At 39.1% G+C, this 22,123-nt stretch overlaps 1 protein-coding gene across 9 annotated transcripts in view; it reads right to left on the bottom strand.

Annotated features, from left to right (window-relative positions):
• Positions 1-770: 770 nt before the first annotated feature.
• Positions 771-22,123, bottom strand: part of CFTR (CF transmembrane conductance regulator) — a 197,365-nt gene continuing 176,012 nt past the window's right edge. For all 9 annotated transcript variants that reach the window (XM_059711630.1, XM_059711634.1, XM_059711632.1 and 6 more), the window contains 4 exons: positions 20,061-20,150; positions 4,913-5,085; positions 4,291-4,396; positions 771-2,621 (listed from right to left, as the gene is read on the bottom strand). In XM_059711630.1, coding sequence (XP_059567613.1) covers positions 2,421-2,621; positions 4,291-4,396; positions 4,913-5,085; positions 20,061-20,150 — 570 coding nt within the window. In that variant the 3' untranslated portion in view covers positions 771-2,420. The remainder of the gene's footprint in view (positions 2,622-4,290; positions 4,397-4,912; positions 5,086-20,060; positions 20,151-22,123) is intronic.

Below are 22,123 nucleotides of genomic sequence, written 5' to 3'. Positions count from 1 at the left end.
CTCCCAGGACCAAATTAGAAATGCAGTTACAATACAGACGAAATCACCCTGAAAAATCAACTAAAAAGGGTGGGAGAGAACCCTAATAACCAAGGATGGAAAGTTGAGACCACATAGAGACTGGTAGGAAGTGTGGAGGTGAGAAAGGGCTGGCCAGGCTCCCATAGACAGCAGCTGAAGTTCTGAAAGGACTTTCAAAGAAGTTCCTCGGCTGTGGGGGTTCCCACTGAGAACTCTGGGGTCTAATCCCCAAGTTGGGCTCCCAAGCCCAGAGCACCAGAATTGAGAAAGGTGCCCAAACAATATTGGGCAGAGGCGGATCTCTAGAGGCTTTGAGTTTTGCCTGATCTCCTTCTGGGCTTGGAGCTAGGAAAAGCAGACCCTGGTGCACATCTTGGTCCTTTCCAAAGGCACCCAGCCCCAGCAGCGGGAGCCACAAGCTGTGCATTGCTGCTAGCTCCCAACAGGTACCCAGGGCCAGTCACAAACAGCGTCTGACATTATCCGGCACTAGCGATTGGGAGTCTTAGCAGATCTACCTAATACACAAACACAAACAGGCCGCCAAAATGGGGAGACAAAGAAACAAGCTCCAAATGAAAGAACAAGAGAATTATCCAGAAGAAGAGATAAATGAAATGGCGATAAGAAATTTATCAGAAGCTATATCTAAAGGAAGTTTCATGGTTTGTGTTCCAGGATCCTTAGAGACTGAAGTCAGAGATCAATGACACGCAATCAATGAACATTCTGAAAACAGCTAAGTTTCGCACAAATATGTGAATTTTATTGACAAATGATATATTCTTACAGTAAAAAATAGAATGCAATCTTTAGTTTGGAGTTGGAAGTAGTGTGTCCTTGATAGGAGTAGTCAGATTTCATGGTACTATTTTTTTTAGAGCTGCACCTAAGAGGAAACCTGAATGTTGTCTGGAAATTACCCAGGTGTGTGCAACATCTGTGTGAGCCCTGATGCTTCTCTCCACACCTTCAAGGTAATTTATAGCCCCTGGTCAACATTACCTTCCCCCTCCCCCCAGGTTTAACATAATATATCATAAAAATAGCTAGTGCCATTACAAGTCAAATTTTCAAATATAATTTTTATACAAATGTAATTCATAATATAATCATTCTTAAAATATAGTCATTTATATATGAGTTTGAAACATTATTAAAATAAATACTATTTCCTAGAGAAAATTTCTTTTGCATCACAAAATTATAAAACAGAAGCATATAGAACTAATTCATGATTGATTCTTCTTTAGTGTGTCTCCCACTATCTCTCCCACTCAGTATATACAATATGATGTGCATAGAGTAGTCTGAAAACACATGACATCACCCCATGTATACCCAGATTTTCAGATTTCTGGTACATATACCTGCAGCCTCCATGGCTTAGCTGCCTGTGTTTTTCTCACCAATTTATATTAAAACCTTTTTCCAGCCATCCTTCAGTTCAGAGGTCTTACTGGCTTGTTACTTTCTGAGAGCTGTGGAAAGGCATGTCAACTTCCACATGAAGAGAGCTAATAGCCTTTTCCCAGGTAAGGGATGCATTCTTATTATCTGGATTGTTTGAATGTTTGGTAGAATAGTACTGACCCTGATTTAAAGGATTCCAGAAGTTCTCTCTCCTGACAGATACCTAGGTACTGCACAGTACATATGTTGACAGGCTGTCTTGTGACTCTCACAGTATTCTAATACTCGCTTAGAAATGGGACAGTCTGAATACTGATCAGACATATAGTTGTGTTTTTAAACATCTTGGAGATATTAGAGAAAAAGAAATATAAGCCACTAAAGTTTTAAGTTAATCATCTCTCTATCAGCGGTTCTCAACCTGTGGGTCGCAACCCCTTTGGCGGTCAAACGACCCTTTCACAGGGGTTGCCTAAGACCATCCTGCATATCAGATATTTACATTATGATTCATAACAGTAGCAACATTACAGTTATGAAGTAGCAACGAAAATAATTATATGGTTGGGTCACAACATGAGGAACTGTATTTAAAGGGCCAGAAGGTTGAGAACCACTGCATTTAAATAGTATGATTACAGTTCTCCAATAATACAAATCAACAAATTTCACTAAACAGTAAGTGGAACAATTAAGCTGGCTGACATGTACAGCCACCTTTCCAATGACTAAAGAAAGGAAAAGGTTTTCAGGAAATCTGGCTGCACACGTAAGTGGTCAATCCTCAAGGATGTGAAGTACCTGTCACACAATTTGACCATTGCCGGGAAGCCACTTATCCAGACCTAAGTGAACGTCCTTAATTCCTCTTACTGAAACGTCTCCTTTTAAAAAATAGCATTACTCATCCTTGTTTTCTGAGGCATAAACTGTTTTCTCCTACAAGTCCACGTGTGAGCGCTCCATGCAAACACTGGTACTCCTTTCTACAGCCTGGTTTCTTGCACCTCTTCTTCGGTCTCCTCCTGCAGAGCAGTGATTTTGGATCTGGGCTTGTGCTTGCTGGAGTTCCGATGGGGCAGGAGCTTCAGGCGGTCCGAGGGGCTTATGGCCTGATGGAAGAGGCTCTTCTCGCTCAGCAGTCTTTGGATGGAGTCGTACTGCCGCACTTGGTTCTCCTCTATGACCTGGGGAAGTGGCTGTTAGTGAGATACTGGACAGAAGGCAGGGCAGGCCAGAGCAAGGACAGAAGCTGTCATAGGCTCAGAGGAAGATAAAAGCCCAATGGAAAACAGTGTCCAGAGGCTGGCAGTCTGAACCGTCAGGGAGATCTCATTTCACTGCCAAGTCCTTCACCCTCTTGCTTTATGGAGCTTCTCCATCTGTGAAACTCTCTGTAACTTTCTATTTAGCAACTGGAAGATTTTTTTTAAAATTAGGATTGTACTGAGCAATTACCTCTTCAAAGAACTTTAGAGGAATTAAGGGTGCTTTCAAAACCAGAATGATTTTTGTTAGATCCCTTCTATAGTGTGGGGAGCGGCTACAGTGTTTCGACAGGTTCAAGCCCTAGACTGATGAGAGGGCACAGTCCACTCATTGCCATGTGCAAGCCCCAGCTTGGAGGGCAGAGCCTTCCCAGCACAATTACAGCCAACAGCTATAGTTGTAAGCTTGAACCTATGGTCCGAACACGTGGCCCCACGTGTCTGAGTGATGTGGGCTTGATAGAGTTCAGGTGCATGTAATTGAGTAGGATCAAAACTCACAAGAATGTTGTAAACATCTTGACCATGCCCTTACTCTGCCTCGTGGCATCTGCTATAAAATAAAGACACGGCTTGTGGGCATCGTCGCTGTCTCTCAGAGAAGCAGTGTCCCACCGAGACCCAGCTTTCATTCTCTTGTGTCTTTTTTAAGCCTTTCAGCTGCCCCCACTCAGGTTCACCCTTGGCTGTGCTGGCGTGGCACACTATAGGACCTTAAAAATGAGTGAGAATCCACAGCATTGTAGTTGAACCTCATCAACAGTGGGTTTGAAGGTTAAAAATTCCATATTGGTCAGAATGTGCCTGAGTTTAATATACCTCCTTCACATGTTCAAGTTGAGCAAACCCAAGGTCAGAGAATAGGAAGGCTTTATCCAGCCTCCTGAGCCTGACCATGGCAGGGCAAGAGGTTGTGAGTCAGCCCCTAATTTGTTACCTGGAGCTTAGTAATAATAAATGATAATAACAATCCTTCAGTAAGGAAAGCATTTACCTCCAGGAACCCCAAAGTCTGAATAAAATAATGTGGTCCATCATCCTGAGAACTTCCTTGTGACTAAACCTGAGGGAATTTGTAAACGTCACTTGAAAGAATCTGTGACAGCTTTGAAAGCACAATGAGAAGGTGATTGGGAGAGACATTCACCTGAGTCCCAAATAATGATTTCAAAAATTAAGTGAGCCTTTCAACTATCATACTGAAACTCTACATGAGATGCAAGAGAATCCAGGCCTGTCCTGGACCCTACCTGCCCAAGGAAGATTTAGTGATTAAAAGCATCAGGACCTAAGTCTTTCTCCTGACTTCTTCCTCAAATAAAGGACTCAAAAGTGTAGATGTTCCAGTTCATTAATGTCACTTAGTAATATGCTGCTCTTTTAGACTTACTGCATTCCAACCTTACCTCATAACTCAGATCAAAGCGAGAAACTTGTGCAGCTATTTTGAGTCAAGCTAAATGGCTGTATGACACATGTTTTAAGGTTGAACTTGTACATACCTGGGATTTGCAGAAACTATCACTTAAGAGATTGTTATCAAGAATTAAAGGAGACATGATATCGTAAGTAAATTATAAACACTCACCAAAAATCGCTGACATTCCAACATTGCTTCTATCCTGTGTTCACAGAGGATCACTGTGCAATTAGCAAATGCTTGTTTTAGGGTTCTTCGAATGATTTGATATGTTCTAGAAAAGAAAGAAAATACCACACAGAACATCAATAATCTGCCTTTATTCTTGATAACATACCTATTGTCCTAGCAACTGAGTCCTTTAAGTTATCTTTCCTTAAATACTTTTAACATAATTGTGATATAGTCAGCCACAATCAGCTTTGCAACCAAAGGGTAGATTTTAAGTTTCCATCAATAAATAGGACAAATATTTTGAAGGAAATTTCACAAAAGTACATTTTTTTCATTAAGTAGAATCACTAGTAGTTCTTTTGTGCTACCATATAAATGGAATAGAAAGAAAAATCATAAGAATCAGAATTTGCCTGTGTAACTAAATATTTCATGTGTTGACAAGGGGGAGAATTCCAAAATCACAGTGAGAAGAGAACACAGGCTCTTATACCAGGAAATAAGCACTTGTATGCATATCCAATGGTGACTTCTCCACTAGGCCATGGGAATTTGTGTCAATATGCAGCAGGCCTCTGCCGCTGTATTATCCAATAGCAGGAATTCTGAAACTCACATTGGATCCAGATGAGCACTGGGTTCATCCAGCAGCAAGATCTTCGCCTTACTGAGAACAGACCTGGCCAAGCACATCAACTGCTTGTGGCCATGGCTTAGGACAAAACCCCCATCCAAAAGGACAAAATCAAGCTTCCCAGGAAATTGCTCTATCACAGATCTGAGTCCAACCTGCAGAAAAGAAAGAGGGAAAACACTGTGCTTAGAAAGGGCAGTTCAGATACCACAAGGTTAAAGACACTCATGGGAGTTCTAAAAGTTTGAATTTCATGTCAGCCCCTGCCACTCCTGCTATGCAGGCTGGATTAAACAAAAGTCTAAGCTGTATAATCTTGACAGCTCTAAAGGACCAATCTATGACTTGTTTCATTTCTGTACTTCATCATTCAGGGCATTTTCAATGAATGCCTATTATATGTCAGGTATTCCAATAGGGATTGAAGAAACGATCAAGGGCACATGGCCCCTGCAAGGATCAGGGTTTATGAAGACTTACACAAACAGTTACAACACAATGGAATACATGCTAGAGAATGGAGTTGTTTAGTATATCATGACAGATTCTTTTACACTCCCTTCCATTCTCTATTCTGTCATAATAGAGCATGAAAAGTGGCATAAACAATTCAACTGAGAGTTTTTTACAACTACATATGGCCACTTGCTACTCATCTCTTCAATAAATAAAAACTGATTTTAAGAAATTGATGAAACTATGGAGTAAAAAAAAAAAAACCCCAAAAAACCACGAAGTCAAGACTAGGAGATTTTAAGGGAATATATTGAGGTGGAATATGATATTTGTGTTGGGTTCAATGGCTTGGTTTTATAAGGTAGGTAGAAAAAATAGGTTGAAAAAATGTCAAAAGATACAGAAACCCATTCTTTCAAAATAAGACAAAAATGACAGAAGTCTTGGTTCTGATCACTTATTCAGGTAAATGTGCATTAATGTTTATTGTTTTGCCAAGGATTGCTGAATGTTTGAGGGCTCAGAAGATGTGCAGATGATTGTCTCCTGCCCTCGGGAAATCTGAGGTTTAGTACGGGGACGTAGCATGCAATCCTAACTGTAATGTAGGCAGATGAGATAATGGCTTTAAGAAAAACTCATGAGTCCAGTGATGTTTGTTCAGCAAATATTAACTGTGTGCCTGTAATATGTATTGCAGACGATACTCTTTTCCTTGGTTTGGTTCTCATTAAAGCAGTCTCACTATGAGAATTCATGAATTCTGAAAGGTGTCTGAGATGGCAGAGAATGTAAACATATTGATTAGATAAGGGGACTACTCTGATGTATCCCAGAAGACTCAAACAGAAAACTACTTTTGGATCCAAGTAGCTGAGAATGTGAATAAAGGTCACTGGGTGGGGAGTTAGAGGAGCTGTGTTCTCTCTGTCTTCTGTCTATGAACCTGCTACAGTCTCTCCCATCTTAAAACAGAAATAAAACCCCTCACATGCATTCATGTTCTCCTTTAGCTCTTATGTAATATCTACCCTGTCATCTAGAAATCTCAAAAAATTGGTATGTATCGATTGTCTCCACTTCCTCATACCACAGAACATGCTTCCTTCTTCAAACAGCTATTACTTAGCGTATGAGAAACCACACAATCTTTGACCATTTCCTATTATCATGTGTGGGCAACTCTTCCTCTTCCTGTCCCTTGAATATTCATCTTCCTAACCCTCAACTCTCCAAACTCTCCTGAGATCTCGGTCATTCTTAGGGCATCGATTACCTCAGATAAGCTAATGATTTCTCAAATCCTTATCTATAGCCCCAGACATCTTCCAAATACTTCTTAAATCCTTCTCCTCCTCACTGATCCTATTATAGGGACAGGAGGGTAGGCCATCTTAATCTCTTAAACATCATACTGTAAATCCCAAGTTGTGGATTTGTCAATTCACCACACAAACACTCCAGGGAACCTTCTAAAAATACAGGCTTGACCATCTTATTTCTCTGTTTTAAATAGCTTCCTAACAGAATAAAACTGAGCTCTCTGAGGTGGCATTTAAGGTATCTAGAATTGTGTCCCCTCCACTCTTACTTCCAGCAGCACCAAACAGCTTGTAGGTCCCTATACACCTGACATACCCTTCTGAATATCTCTGATCATCCTTCAGGGCGGTCAGGCATCTAACCAGGGTGCCATTTATACAAGCTTCCCCTGATGCTATCAGCTTCTTCAGGGTAAAGATGTGCTTTTTAACTCTGTGTTCCCAGTACCAATGCTGGACACATTGTCAACATCAACTCATTTGTTCAACAAATATGTACTAAGTTGGAGCGCTGACCAAACAAAATAAGCATGGTTTAGATGAATGATAAATGAATCCCAACTTAAGGAAGAATGACAACAATAAATGAATGATACTGGCATTAGCTTTGCCAATATAGCATGTGAATTGAGATAAGTAACTTTGCCTGTTTTCTCATCTTTAAGACTCTATAAAACCTTTTAAAGATCAAATGATAACATTATAAGTTCCTAACACTGATAAGCATGTTTTGTGGTATCAGTATTTTATCTTAGATCAATTAGCAGTATTTAAGGATATTTTTAAGTCAAATTAACTATTATGAAAAGAACAACTTAGATGGATGTTAACTAGACTTTTGTGGTAGTCATTTTGCAACATATACAATTACTAAATTTAAAGTTGTACTCCTGAAACTAATATAATGATTAATTAGTATGTATGTCAATTATATATCAATTAAAAAGCAAAATATTGTACTAATTAAAAACTAGATCTCGATTTCCTAGTATTTTGTTTAGGATTTTTGCATCTGTATTCATCAGAGATATTGGTCTGTAGTTTTCCTTTTTGTGTTATTCTTGCCAGGTTTTGGTATCAGGGTTATATAGTGACCTCATAAAATGTGCTAGGAAATATTGCCTCTCCTTCAATTTTTTCTTGAAGAGTTTGAGAAGGACAGGTTTTAAATCTTTGAACATCTGGTAGAATGCACTGGTGAAGCCATCTGGTCCTGGACTTTTATTTTTGGGGAGGTTTTTATGGTTGTTTCAACTTCCTCACTGTTGACCTGTCTATTTAGATTTTCCAATTCTTCATGATTCAGTCTAGGAAGGTTATATATTTCTAGAAACTTATCCATTTCTTCTAGGTTATTGAATTTGGTGGCATAGTCCTTCATAGTATTCTAGTATGATGTCTGTGGTGATTTCTCTTTCACTTCTGGTTTTATTTATATGGGTTCTTTTCCCTTGTTTCCTTAGTGAGTCTAGCCAGGGGTTTGTCAATTTTATTAATCTTTATATATACATCACAATCAAGTGTGGTTCATTCCAGGGGCATAAGGATGGTTCAACATATGCAAATCAATGTAATATACCACATTAACTAAAGAAAGGATAAAAATCATATGAGTTTATCAATAGATGCAGAAAAAGCACTTAAAATACAATATCCATTTATGATTAAACCACTAAACACAAAAGAGATAGAAGAAAAGTACCTAACATAATAAAGGCCATATATGATAAACTTTCAGGCAATATTATACTCAATGGTGAAAGACTGAAATCTTTTCCTCTAAAATCAGAAACAAGACAAGGATGCCCAATCTCATCACTCTTATTCTGAAAGTCCTAGACAGAGCAATAAGGTAAGAGAAAGAAATTAAAGTCATCCAAATTGGAAAGTAAGAAGTAAAAGTATCAATTTTTTTCAGATGACAATATTTGTACATAGAAAACCCTAAAGATACCATCAAAAAACTGTTAGAAACAAACACAGTAAAGTTGCAGGATACAAAATCAATGTACAAAAATCCTCTGCCTTCCTGTGTACTAAAAACAAAACTTCAGAAAGAGAAATAAAAAGCATTTATTTTGCAATTGCAACCAATAGAATAAAATACCTAGGAATGAACTTAATAAAGAATGTGAAAGACCTATATACTGAAAATTACAAAGCATTATTAAGAGATCGAAAAAGATATAACAAAATGGAAAAATATCCCATGTTCATGGATTGGAAGAATCAACATAGTTAAAATGGCCACATTACCCAAAGCAATATACACATTTAATGCAATCATCATTAAAATCCCAATGTCATTTTTAAAGAAATAGAATAAAAAACTATCAATTATGTATAGAACCACAAAAGAGTCTGAATAGCCAAAGCATTCCTCAGAAAAAAAGAATGAAGCTGGAAATATCACACTACCTGACTTCAAATTATACTACAGAGCAGTGATAAAACAGCATGACATTGGCAGAAAAACAGACACACAGGTCAATGGAACTGAGAGCCCAGATAAAAAACCCCATGTATACGGGCAGATAATTTTTGACAAAGTAGCCAGAAACACTATGGAGTAAAGAAAGCCTCTTTAATAAATGGTGCTGGGGAAACTGGAAAGCCACACGCAAAAGAATGACAGTGGATTACAATTTTATCCCATGTTCAAAAATTAGTTCAAAATGGATCAAAGATCTAAATATAAGATCAAAAACAATAAATTACATAGAGGAAAGCATAGGTACTAAACTTACTGATCATAGAGAACATTTTATCAACTTGACCCCAAAGGCAAGGGAAGTAAAGGCAAAAATAAATGAATGAGACTATATCAAACTAAAAAGCTTTTGCACAGCAAAAAAAACCAACAACAAAACAAAGAGGCAGCCAACCAAATGGGAGATGATATATGCAAACAATAGCTCTGACAAAAGTTTAATATCCAAAATATAAAAAGAACTCATAAAACTCAACACAAAACAAACAAACAAACCACCCAATTAAAAAATGAGCAGGGGACCTGAACAGATACCCCTCCCAAGAAGATATACAGCAGCCATTAGATATATGAAAAGATGCTCAACCTCACTGGCAGTTAGGGAAATACAAATCAAAACTACAATGAGATACCACCTCACACCTGTTAAAATGGCTACTGCCAGCAAGACAAGTATTAACAGGTGTTGGAGATATTGTGGAGAAAAGGCAACCCTCATTCACAGCTGGTGGGAATGTAGACTGGTACAGCCACTATGGAAAACAGTGTGGAAATTCATCAAAAAATTAAGAATGGAGCTGCCATATGGCCCAGCAATCCCTCTCTTGGGTACATACCAGAAAAACTCAAACACATGTATTTGCAAAGATATATGCACCCCTATATTCACTGAAGCATTATTCAAGGTGGCCAAGTAATGATGGCAACCAAAGTGTCCTATGATAGAGAACTGGATAAAGAAGATGTGGTCCGTATACACAATGGAATAGTACTCAGCCATAAGAAAGGATGAAATAGTGCCATTTGCAATAACATGGATGGAACTTAAGATTATTATAAGTGAAACAAGTCAGGCAGAAAAAGCTAAGAATCATATGATTTCACTCAAATGTGGGATATAAAACTGATACTCATGAACACAATCAGCAGTGTGGTGGTTGCCAGAGGGAAGGGGGTGGGGAGTGAAAAGATGGGGAGTGGGGGGTGAAGGGGGCCTAGTGTATGGTGACGGAGGGTGATTTGTCTTTGGCGGTGGGCACACAGTATAATATAGAGATCTTGTAACATAGAAATCCACACCTGAAATCTATATGATCATATTAATCAATGTCGTCCCAATTAAACTGAATTTTTTTTTAAAAGGCTAGAGCTTTGAAATCACAGGGAGGTGGCTTTGAATCTGCACTCTACCACTGATTTGCTGATGATGTCAAGTGTGTTATTTAAGTCTCATTTACTTCACTTGGAGAAAATGAGGAAAAGCTTGTATAGATTTCAAAAGTCTGTAATGAGGATTAGATAAGATAATTGCGGAAAGAAGTTGCCACAGAGTATAGCACATGGTAAACACTTAATCCATGGTGACTAATAGTATTGTTGGAGCTTGGAAATCCCAAGGACATGGGGCTGATCACGGAAACACTACCCTTCACAAGTTGACTAGAGACCAAGTTAGCAGGAAATACTACAATACCATTCATTTACGTCAAGCCCCTAGTAACAGGGTTGTATGAATGTATTGTTCAGGTAGTAGCATGTATTGTTCCTGTAGATCTCACACCAATCACACACTGATTCCTAGGGCCCTAGTAGGAAAGCCACTTCACTGTGTGATACTTTTGCACTTCTCTGTGATAAAGAGCTGAGCAAAGTATTTGTTTTTCCCAAATGAAACTATTTCTTTACTACAAGTAAATAATTATATGTCTAAATATATATTACTGCCAGTGTTTACAGAACAAATTTTTTTAAAAAATGAATGACAGCGAGACAGACCAATAGAGAATGTATTCTGCAGCATTTCTATCTCACTATTTTACTCACTGTGAAGTATGATAAAAATCTTGTAAAATCACATTCACTAGAGAAAGGTCAACATACGTCAGTCAAACTTTAACTTTTGAAGTCAGTGAACATTTAACAAATTTATTAATTACCTAATTTATGCCATATATTGTGAGAGGTTTTGTAGAGAAAATAGGAAGCAAGCTAGACTAGCAATTGTTTTTAAAAAGATACAAAATTATTGTTACCAACTCAATGTGGTGATAAGAATGGTTTAATAGCCTGCTGATGGATTGGATGTAAATGACTGCTTAGTCATGTATTTCTTACTAGGCTCAATGAGAGTTTATGAAATTCTAGTTACTATGGCAGATCTAGGGATTCAAGGATGAATAACACTAGACCCTACCTTGAAGGAACTCATGATCCAGACAAATACAAAAATAGTAACTGAGAAATTACTGTTCAAAGAAGTAAGTGCTATGGGGGGAAAAATGAAACGTGAATTGCTATAGAGGTAATTAAATTTAATTATCTGTAGCAGCACAATCCTTTAAATAAAAATATATACATATTCCCAATATAATAATAATTATTAATTATTATTAATAATAATTATTATTTTTAATAGTGTCATAATCTATTTTCAATAGATTAAAAATAAATATAGCCTATCACTGCAGCACCCACTGCACAGGCCACTGAATGGGTAGGGACAACCACTGAGTGGTCTTAAGCTGTTCTTTCACAAACTCTTAAACAGAATGGAAATAAGATTAATGAAAAATAAAGTTGAAAGAAGAAAGAGAGAAAGAGAGAAAGAAAGAAAGAGAGAGAGAGAGAGAGAAAGAGAGAGAGAGAAAGAAAGACAAACTGTCCAAATTAAGGTGAATTAAAAATTACTGGAATCTAAACATGTCTAATGTTTTTCATTCTAACTAAGCATTAAAAAGAAATAAAGGCATCAACAAATGTGGATAAAAGAACTTAGGACAAAAGAATCTGCTAGCTTTACGCTGTTGAGTAATAAATCACATATACTTCCCAAATTTCTACTTAGAAAGGAGAAATTTTGTTTTATGACACATCAAACTAAAAAATATTTAACAGCCTGACAGGACCAGATATTTCTTTTAAAATGTTGACTTTTGCTCTTGCTGCACTGTGGAATGTTATTGTGGAGCAAGAGTTTGCTTTGTGACAAGGAAGCATGAAAAAAAATCAGAAAAAGTGAACTGTGCCGACTAAATAGTCCACTAGTAGGCAGTTATAAAAATAGAACCTCTCAACTCCTTAAGACACTCCTTTTGCTACTCTGCAGGTTTTCGAGGGCAAATTTGTAACTTAAAAAGCCACTATTTCTGCTATTTAGCTTACTCTCTAAAAGTAACTTACCTCGCTATCAATGTGTAAGAAAGGAAACTATTTTATAAATAATCTAATAAGCAAACAATCACCAAAAAAGCCTTCATTCTATAACCAACAGAACTGCTGTTTAGACTATGAATTATACTGACACAGCTTGCAGTGGTGTAAGCCTGCGAACCAGCAAAGGGTACTGTTGTTCCTGCATCCATCAGTCGTATGAACCCAGCCCCTTAGTTAAGTAAATAAGTTAAATCATTCATTCAATGAATATTTACTTAACACCATCCATGTGGCCAACATTACTCCATGCACTGGAAATACCTCAGTGAATAGACATCATTCCTGCCCTTAAGGACCCCACAATCTGGTGGGATACATGGAAAAGTTAAGAAGTAAATCTCTATCTCATGCGAAGAATGTGATGAAAGGGGTAGATGAATAGCATACACCCAGAAGGGGCTCCTCCCTCTGACCTGCAGCATCTGGGCAGGTTCCTGGAAAGAAGCAATGTGTAAGGAGATGCCTCAAAGATGAGTTAGGAGCAGGCACTGAAGGGCTAGCAGGGTTTTCCGCGTACAGAGAACAGCATGTGAAGAAGCTTCAGGAGAACAGAGAGCATAAGATGCTTTAGAGAAATGAAAGAAATTCAGTATAGATCAGCGGTTCTCAACCTGTGGGTCGCGACCCCTTTGGCGGTCGAACGACCCTTTCACAGGGGTCGCCTAAGACCATCCTGCATATCAGATATTTACATTATGAGTCATAACAGTAACAACATTACAGTTATGAAGTAGCAACGAAAATAATTTTATGGTTGGGTCACAACATGAGGAACTGTATTTAAAGGACCAGAAGGTTGAGAACCACTGGTATAGATGGATCACAGTAGGCAGGGGAGGTTGGAGAATGATTTAGTAAGGCAGGCAGAGACCACATAGCAAAGGACCTTTTAAGCCACCTTAAGTAGTGCAAACTTGGTCCAAAGGGAAATAGGAGCCATAGGAAGGGGAGAAACAAGGGGTCAGATGCAGGGTTTAGGAAGATTACCAGAGCTGCAAAGAGCCAAATGAACTGCAGAAAAGGGAAATCAGGCAGGAGCTTCTTTCAAAAGTCCCCATGAGAGTTATAGTGGTGTCAGGTGGGGAAGAAAAAAGGTGAATACATTCTCTAGACACTTGCAGGAAACAGCCTTAAGGGGGTTTGACATGGAGAAACCAAGAGACAAGAAATCAAGAATGAGTCCCAGGTCTTGCCTCTGAGCAACTGGAGGATGGTGAAGCCATTCACTAAGATTAGGAACACAGGACAGTTGGGGTGGTGAACATAAGAACTCACTTATATGGACATAAGGTGATTGTCCATGCTGAGATGTGAATCAGTGTACTCACCTCCTCCCAGGACCACATCAAAATTACAACCAAACTACAGAACAACCATCATTGAGAACCCTCTGAAGTCTAGCTGAACAGAAGTCCTATAACTAAGGACATACAGAAGAAGCCACATAGAGACTTGTGGGCGGGGGTAGGGGGGTGGGGGGTGGGTTGGGGGTGGGGGTGGGGGCAGGGCATAGAACAGGCTGGTCCCTCACCCACATATAGTGGTTAAAAATTGGGAGGGATATCTTGTCTGTGGCTGTCCCCACTGAGGAACAAGTGGTCCCAACCACACACTAGGCTCCTCAGCCCAGGGTTCTAGTGTGGGGAAGAGAAGTCCCCATAACGTCTGGTTGTGAAAATCAGCAGAGGTTGTGGCTGAGTGAGACAGTGAGCTGCTGGAGTCTCAGTTGTTCCTCTTAAAGGACCCACACATGGATTCACTCGTTCTAAGATCCAGCATGGGGGTAGCAGTTCAAAAGGAGCCAGAAACATACAGGGAGGAACTGAATTGTCTGCATTCAGGGTGAGGACTAGAGAAGCAGCTTTCTCCCAGAGGCCACTGTTCCTTTGCTGAGCCCTTCCCCTGCATGTGAAGGCAGCGCCATATCTGAGTCTCCATCAACCTGACTAACACTGTTTGCCCTGCCCTGTGATTCCCTGAGACCCCGCCCCACCCAAACTGTAGGCTTAGCCAAGCAGCTTCCAGTGACGTTTCCATTCAAATAGCCTAGCTTGGCTCATGCTTTAGACTTTCCTAAAATCTCTCAAAGGTTCACAAACCCCAAACAAGCATCACATGGCCTCAGCAAGCCCTGTACCACTTGCTAAGAATCCCTAAGCCTAGGCCGAGCAGCAGCAGGTCTCAGTTCACAGCTTGGCCTCTCCCAGGCACTTTCAAGCTCAGCTCAGGTGGCACCATCTGTGGATCACTTTGTAGCTCACACCAGGTGGCCCAGGGCAGGGCATAGGAGCGACTGACTGTGGCCGGAAACTCCCAAGAGGCCCCAGAACCAACACACTCAGTGGCCAGCATCAGATCACACCAGATCACACCCAGCCACCTCCACAAACGATACACCCAAGGGACAGATCGGCAGGCACTAGAGATCCCCTAAAGGGGATCCTGCTCCATAGGTTCAGCCCCTGCACAAAAGCTCATCCACTGCAATCATAAGCAGACCTCACAACAAATCAGTCTGAGGTTCTATCCCTCCCACTGACATACCAACAGTAGTCAAGACTCAATCACAATAGGAAAGCACACAGAGCACACACAAAAGATACACCTGGTGCACCTGATTCAGGTGCCCAGAGAGACTACACTACTGTGCCACACAGGACACCTACTGTAGAAGGCCACTCTACCAAGACCAGGAGACATAGCAGCTCTAATACACAGAAACATGCCCTGACAGGTGTGGCTCAGTTGGGTGAGGGCTATCCCATGTACCAAAAGGTCACCAGTTCAATTCCTAGTGAGGGTACATGCCCAGCTTGTGTGCTCAATCCCTGGTCAGGTGCATGAAGGAGGAAGCCAATCTATGTTTCTCTCTCACATTGATGTTTCTCTCTCTCTAAAAATTAATTAAAACATATTTTTTTAAAAAAGAAACAAACACAGGGCGGCAACCAGAATGAGGAGAAAGTGAAACATGTCCCAAATGAAAGAACAGAACAAAACTTCAGAAAAAGAACTAAACAAAATGGAGACAAGCAATTTATCAGATGCAGAGTTCAAAACACTGGTTATAAGGATGCTCAGTGAACTTAGGGAAAGAGTAGATGAACTTAGTGAGAACTTCAACAAAGAGATAGGAAACATAAACAAGAACCAGTCAGAATGAAGAATAAAATAACTGAAATGAAGAATACATTAGATGAAATCAACAGTAGATTAGATGAAGCAGAGGATCGAATCAGTGATTTGGTAGAAAAGGTAGAAGAAAACACCCAGAACAACAAAAAGAAAAAAGAATCCAAAAAAGTGAGAATAGTTTATGAGACTGACGCGCTGCCTACTGCGCTAAGAGGGCCACTTAGTGAGAATAGTTTAAAGGCCTCTGGGACAACATCAAGCATACCAATATTTGCATCATAAGGGAACCAGAAGGAGAAGATAAAGAGCAAGGAATTGAAAACCTTCTGAAGAAATAATGATGGAAAACTTCCCTAACATGATGAAGGAAATAGACATACAAGCCCAGAAAGTGCAGAGTCCCAAACAAGATTAACCCAAAAAGCCCACACCAACACACATCATAATTAAAATGCCAAAGGTTAAGGACAAAGAGAGAATCTTAAAAGCAGCAAGAGAAAAGCAGTTAGTTATCTACAAGGGAGCTCCCATAGGGCTGTCAGCTTATTTCGCAATAGAAATTTTGTAGGCCAGAGGGATTGGCATGAAATATCCAAAGTCATGAAAAACATGGATCTACAACCAAGATCACTCTGTCCAGCAAGAATATCATTTAAAATTGAAGGAGAGATAAAGAACTAACTTCTCAGACAAGAAAAAGCTAAAGGAGTTCATCACTACCAAATGAGTATTACAAGAAATGTTGAATGCACTTCATTAAGAAAAAGAAGATTTAAAAATATTGCCCTAACCAGTTTGGCTCAGTGGATAGAGCATTGGCCTGCAGAGTGAGGGGTCCCGGGTTCGATTCCAGTCAAGGGCGTGTACCTTGGTTGCAGGCACATCCCCAGTGGGGAGTGTGCAGGAGGCAGCTGATTGATGTTTCGCTCTCATAGATGTTTCTAACTCTCTATCCCTCTCCCTTCCTCTCTGTAAAAAATCAATAAAACATATTAAAAATATGAATAAGAAAATGGCAATAACTACATATCTATCAACAGTTACTTTAAATGTAAATTGATTAAATGCTCCAATCAAAAGACATACGGTGGTCCTGGCCAATGTTTCCCAAGGGCTAGCGTGTCGGCCCCTGCACCTAAGGGTCTTGGGTCCAATTCCCAGTCAAGGGCATATACCTGGGCTGCAGTTTGCTCCCCTCCCCCAGGCAGGGCACTGTGGGAGGCAACCAATCGATGTATCTCTCTCACATTGATGTTTTTCTCTCTCCCTCCACACTCTCTCTGAAAAGAAATAAAAAAATTACCTGAATGAATAATAAAAAAAAACAAGACCCTTACATATGCTATCTATAAGAGACTCATTTCAGATTGAAGGACACACAGAATGAAAGGGATGGAAAAATATTTCATGAAAATGGAAACAAAAAAACCCCAAAAAACCTTGAATGGATAAAGAAATGGTGCATATGTACAATGGAATATGACTCCATCATAAAAGAATGAAATCTTGCCATCTGAAACAACATGGATGGACTTAGAAGGTATCATGCTGAGTGAAATAAGTCAGACAGAGAAAAACAAATGCCATATGATTTCACTTATGTGTAGAATCTAAAAGACAAAATAAACAAACAAACAAAACAGAAACAAACTCTGAGGTACAGAGAACATTTTGAAAAATGGGAGGGGAGTTGGAGGGGTGGATGAAAAAGGGGAAGGGATTGAGAAGTACAGACTGGTATTTACCCAATAGTCATGAGGCTATAAAGTACAACATAGGGAATATAGTCAATAATATTGTAATAACTATATATGGTGTCAGATGGGTACTAGATTTATTGGGATGATCATGTTAGAAGATAACTACATGTCTAATCACTATGTTATACATCTGAAACTAATATAATATTATATGTCAACTATAATTGAAAAATAAAAAACTATTATAACAATGCTATCAATTTACTGGGCCACAAAGCCAGGGGCCTTGCTGCCCTCCCCCCCGCCAATCCCAGATTGGGGGGGGATCCCCTGACTCCCCAATTTGGGATTCAGTCTGTTATGAAATTCTCTTTGTCCATACACCTGGTAAAGTCAGTGATTCTGGGGAGAAGCTATCTGTCTCTGATTTGTTTTGGGATGTGGAAATTAGACCGTTTCAATTCACAGAGTGCCAAGGTGAAGGGGTGGGCCTATGACACAAAGGGACAGGGAGCTGTTTGGGGCCGCTTTGCCTCCAAGCCTTAAGAGTTACTCATTAGGCATGATCCTCATGGCTTCACACAATCTAGTGTAGGTCAGCAATGGTAAGGCTTCACAATAGAGTTTCCCTCCAGATCCAAGCTTAGGAATAAAGTGTTTCTTGGGCTACTGTTGTCATGTGCTTGTGATTTTCACTTGGGAAAAGGGGAATTTTTTCCAAGTGCTGTTGGGATATGATTCAGGAGTTTGGCTACCTGCCATTATTCAGTTTATTTCCCTTTAGAGACCTGAGTCATACCAAGGTCACAGAGAGGACTCGATGAAATGACATACATCCTGGTTCGTCCCCAGATCATCCTGGTTTACACCATTTTCCCAGTATCCTGTCCAGTTTAGAAACTGACATGCCCCTAAATATTCCTGTTTGGATATGTTATATGATCAACCATTTAGGACGAAAGCCCAGGCCCTCTTTTAAACCAATGCCTTTTCTACTTCTCTGGGCTGTTGCTTATTTGTTCTTATGCTATTTTCAGGGCCTCTGCAGCAAAAACTTATCACCACCGCTCAAAGCACATGAAGTCAATCATGTAGGAATAGCATTAACATCTCTGTTTGCAAATTATTAAAAAGATGATCAGAAAAAAGATAGACCTCAATACAATTTGATCAAATAAAAAAACACTTTTGCATCCTATTGGTATTTAAAATCTTCACCATGTCTTCTAAAATTTTAGATATTTTTATGTTGCTGATTTCCTGTAAGTTTTATTTTGACTTGGCAATATTTGCAGATTTTATACAGTCTGATGCCTTCCTTTCCAAGTTTCTCTCCCACAATATTGTGTCCCTATAGTTCATTCTGGAAGTCACATCAAAGATCTTCCTTAATATGTGTCACTTCCAATTTAGTTAATGTTTCCTTTAAAATCTCCCATTTGTTGGGTAATAGGAAACTTTGATACTGAAAACAGTTAATCTAAGTGCATTTTATTAGGGGCATGTTAAGGTCGGGCACTCAGTGGGGAAGTGTTTCACACTAACAGATATTTCAAAGCTCCTGACAAGATCCATTCTGAATGAAGGCAGAAAAGGAAAGAACATGTGGGAATTGTGCTACAGGGACCAACAATACAGGAAATAATGGAATGATATTGTTCCCTAAAAAGACCCTTGTATCTCAAAGTTCTTACTTAGGTCTCATAGTTGTAGTGTGTCATCATCCAGGGCTTGGAACTTAAACCTCAAGTTTAATGAAATAGAGCAATTTATGTTGCCTCTTACTTTAATATAATGCCTATATTTCAAAAATTGTCAGTTTACAGTTAATATTTTTTTTAATGGAACCAAGCATTTCACTCTAGCTCTCTCTCTCACCCCAAATTCCTGTGTATAATACCTTCAATTGTAATAAGCCACCTATTGGGTAAATACAGGGTCTTATTTAGGAATTTTGATTCTGTTTTAATTTGTGTGTGTCCTATGTGGTGCCTTAATGACTATGAAGAATGGAGAATGCTGTATCTAGGTCATGTGGCATTGTGCCTAGAAGCACTCATAGCCAGCACACTCTCTAAAGGCAGTTGACTCCTGGTGGCTTCCAGAGAGGACTGTAGTCGTCTGCAGTTGTCCTAGAATGATCACCATCTTTATATGTTAAAACCATGCTTCCCAGAAAAATACATCATGTCAAAGCAAAGTCTTCTCCTTCTACTGGGGAAGCTTCAAAACCCAGAGAGGGAGTAGCTGCAAGGTGTAGAGAGATGACTTTTTGTATCAGGAATAATCCTGGTGTGCTGTGGGTGCTGTAGGTCTCCCGGTTCATGTCTCACTGATGCACATTGGTAGGGACGAAGGCCACAGAAATGTTATCTCTGGGGCCTGATAGATGAAGACTAAACACTGAGGATAGGAGGAGGTCTAATTCAAGTACTGGGTGCTCTAGTATGTTAGAGTTCTTTGATTTCACACACACACACACACACACACACACACACACACACACACACGTGTGTAAAATTATCTCAGCTATGACAGCCACTCTTGTTGTGGGTATGAACTACCTTTTTCAAAATATTTGTTAGCATCCTTACCTGATCGGCAACTTTCCATATTTCTTGATCATTCCACTGTTCATAGGGATCCAAGTTTTTTCTAAATGTTCCAGAGAAGATAAATACTTTCTATAGCAATAAGAAAACAAAGAGGAAAACATGAATAACCTAAACATATTTTTATTTTTTTGCACATTTTATTGTAAAATATTTCAAGCAAAAAACATATTTTAAAATAATGTAACACCCACCCATGTAATTACCATCTAGTTTTCTTCAGTTTTTAAAATTTTGTATTTGCTTTGTAAGTTTTTAAGAAATAAAATATAGCTACATTTGAAGCCCCTTATGAACATGTTTCTTATCCCAATGTCCACAAGATAAAGAAATTAAGATCACTGTAAACTGTGGAAAATTAAATGTTTTATTCCCAGCAATATTTCTTATAAGCAAGTATAATATTAAATTAATAGTTAAAGATTATAAGATTATGAGTCACAATGGTTTGAACAAATTTCTATTTTATATTAATGTATTTTCCTTGAATTTCTATTATAAACATAGCTTCCTATGGGATTTTGAAATTAAATTACAGATACTTATTTAAACATCCATGTTAATCTGGTCTATAAAAACAAGGCACACCTCTACTTCCAAAACCAGTCAGGCACAGGGGAATTCACTTAGAAATCAGTGGAAGCGCAGAAATCAAATATTTGTTTAACTGAATGCACTTTACAGAGGGAAGGGAGGCAGGCTGAGGTTGATCCTGCTGAAGTAACACAATGGCAATCTCATTCCCTGCATGGAGCACTGCTCAGTGTCACCCTAGACACTCTACTTGCCACGTCATGTCACTGTCTACTAAGGTCAACCTATATGATTAAAAAATGTTTTAAAATAAATTCGCTATCTCATTGGGGAGTGCTGATACAATAAAAATATTTAGTCCTCTCTTTGTGCCTATGGGTGAACTGAAAAATATTTTTTATACTAATGTTCAGAATAATTTTTTGCTTTGCCTTTTTGGTTTTGCCTTTGGTTAGTAACATCCAGAAAGGATAATTAAGAACTGAATTTTTTAAAGGCTTAATTTTCACAAATTGCTTTAGACTGGGAGAGAATGCTTAGTGACAACCTGATGTGTAAGGAAATGCACAAGGTAAGATGCCTACAGATTGATGCTATCTGTGCCTTTCAGGCAGAATTCGAATATCCTCACCATGGCAGCCAAAGTCAAGGGGAGATATATTAGAGACCTTATTCCCCAGGGCATAATTTATGGCTTAAAAAACAAAGGTGTTGCTAAATATCTCAGGAACCCTCTAGAGCACCTCCCCCCCCCCGCCCCTCCTCAAAGCCTTGTCTGCTATTACTTAACTTCCTAGGGATGTGTACCTTGCATTACAGAAGTGGATATAAGAGTTGGCTAGATGACTCATCAGATGATAAGATGTGTAAGAAGTATATCTGTGCAATCTCTTCCAAGCTGCCAAGTAAATGAATGCAATATCCAAATAAGCCAAAGAGAGCAGACAAAGATAATTCTGATAAACTAAGGAGAAATAAAGAGGAAGTGACTCTGAGAACTTGAGTCAATTCATTATTTAAGAAATTGGGTTTAGTTAGTATCTAAAGTTCAAAGACTTGCCAATGGAATTTTGCCATTTACTATTTTTTACATTTTTCTATGGGAAATAACAACCATGGGGGGTTACCAAGCATCAGACAATTATGTGCTTCAGAAAAGTCATCTCCACTGGGAACTAAGTGGCTGGAAAACAGAAGCCTGGCTTATGGCAGGCTTACCGGGTGCCAGGTAAGGCTCTTTACATGTGGCATCTCTTTTTCTTCATATCAGCCTAATAACAGATCCTATTATTGCACATGAAGAAATCACAGCAGGGAAAATGGAAGTGACTTTTCCAAGGTCACTTAGCTAACAGGACCCAAGGGTATTTGTCTTCAAACCTGAGCTCTTCACCACCATAGCAAAATACCTCAAGTCTTATGGGGACCAATTTTTTTTCCAGGAAAAGATTAAAGATTGGGCAGGATCCCAACAGCACTCAGGAGGATAGTCTCGATCACAGCACTGCCAT

The sequence above is a fragment of the Myotis daubentonii genome, chromosome 10 (genome assembly GCF_963259705.1).
Source record: "Myotis daubentonii chromosome 10, mMyoDau2.1, whole genome shotgun sequence".
NCBI classification, from domain to species: Eukaryota; Metazoa; Chordata; class Mammalia; order Chiroptera; family Vespertilionidae; genus Myotis; species Myotis daubentonii.
This window is presented reverse-complemented; position numbering and strand designations above follow the sequence as displayed.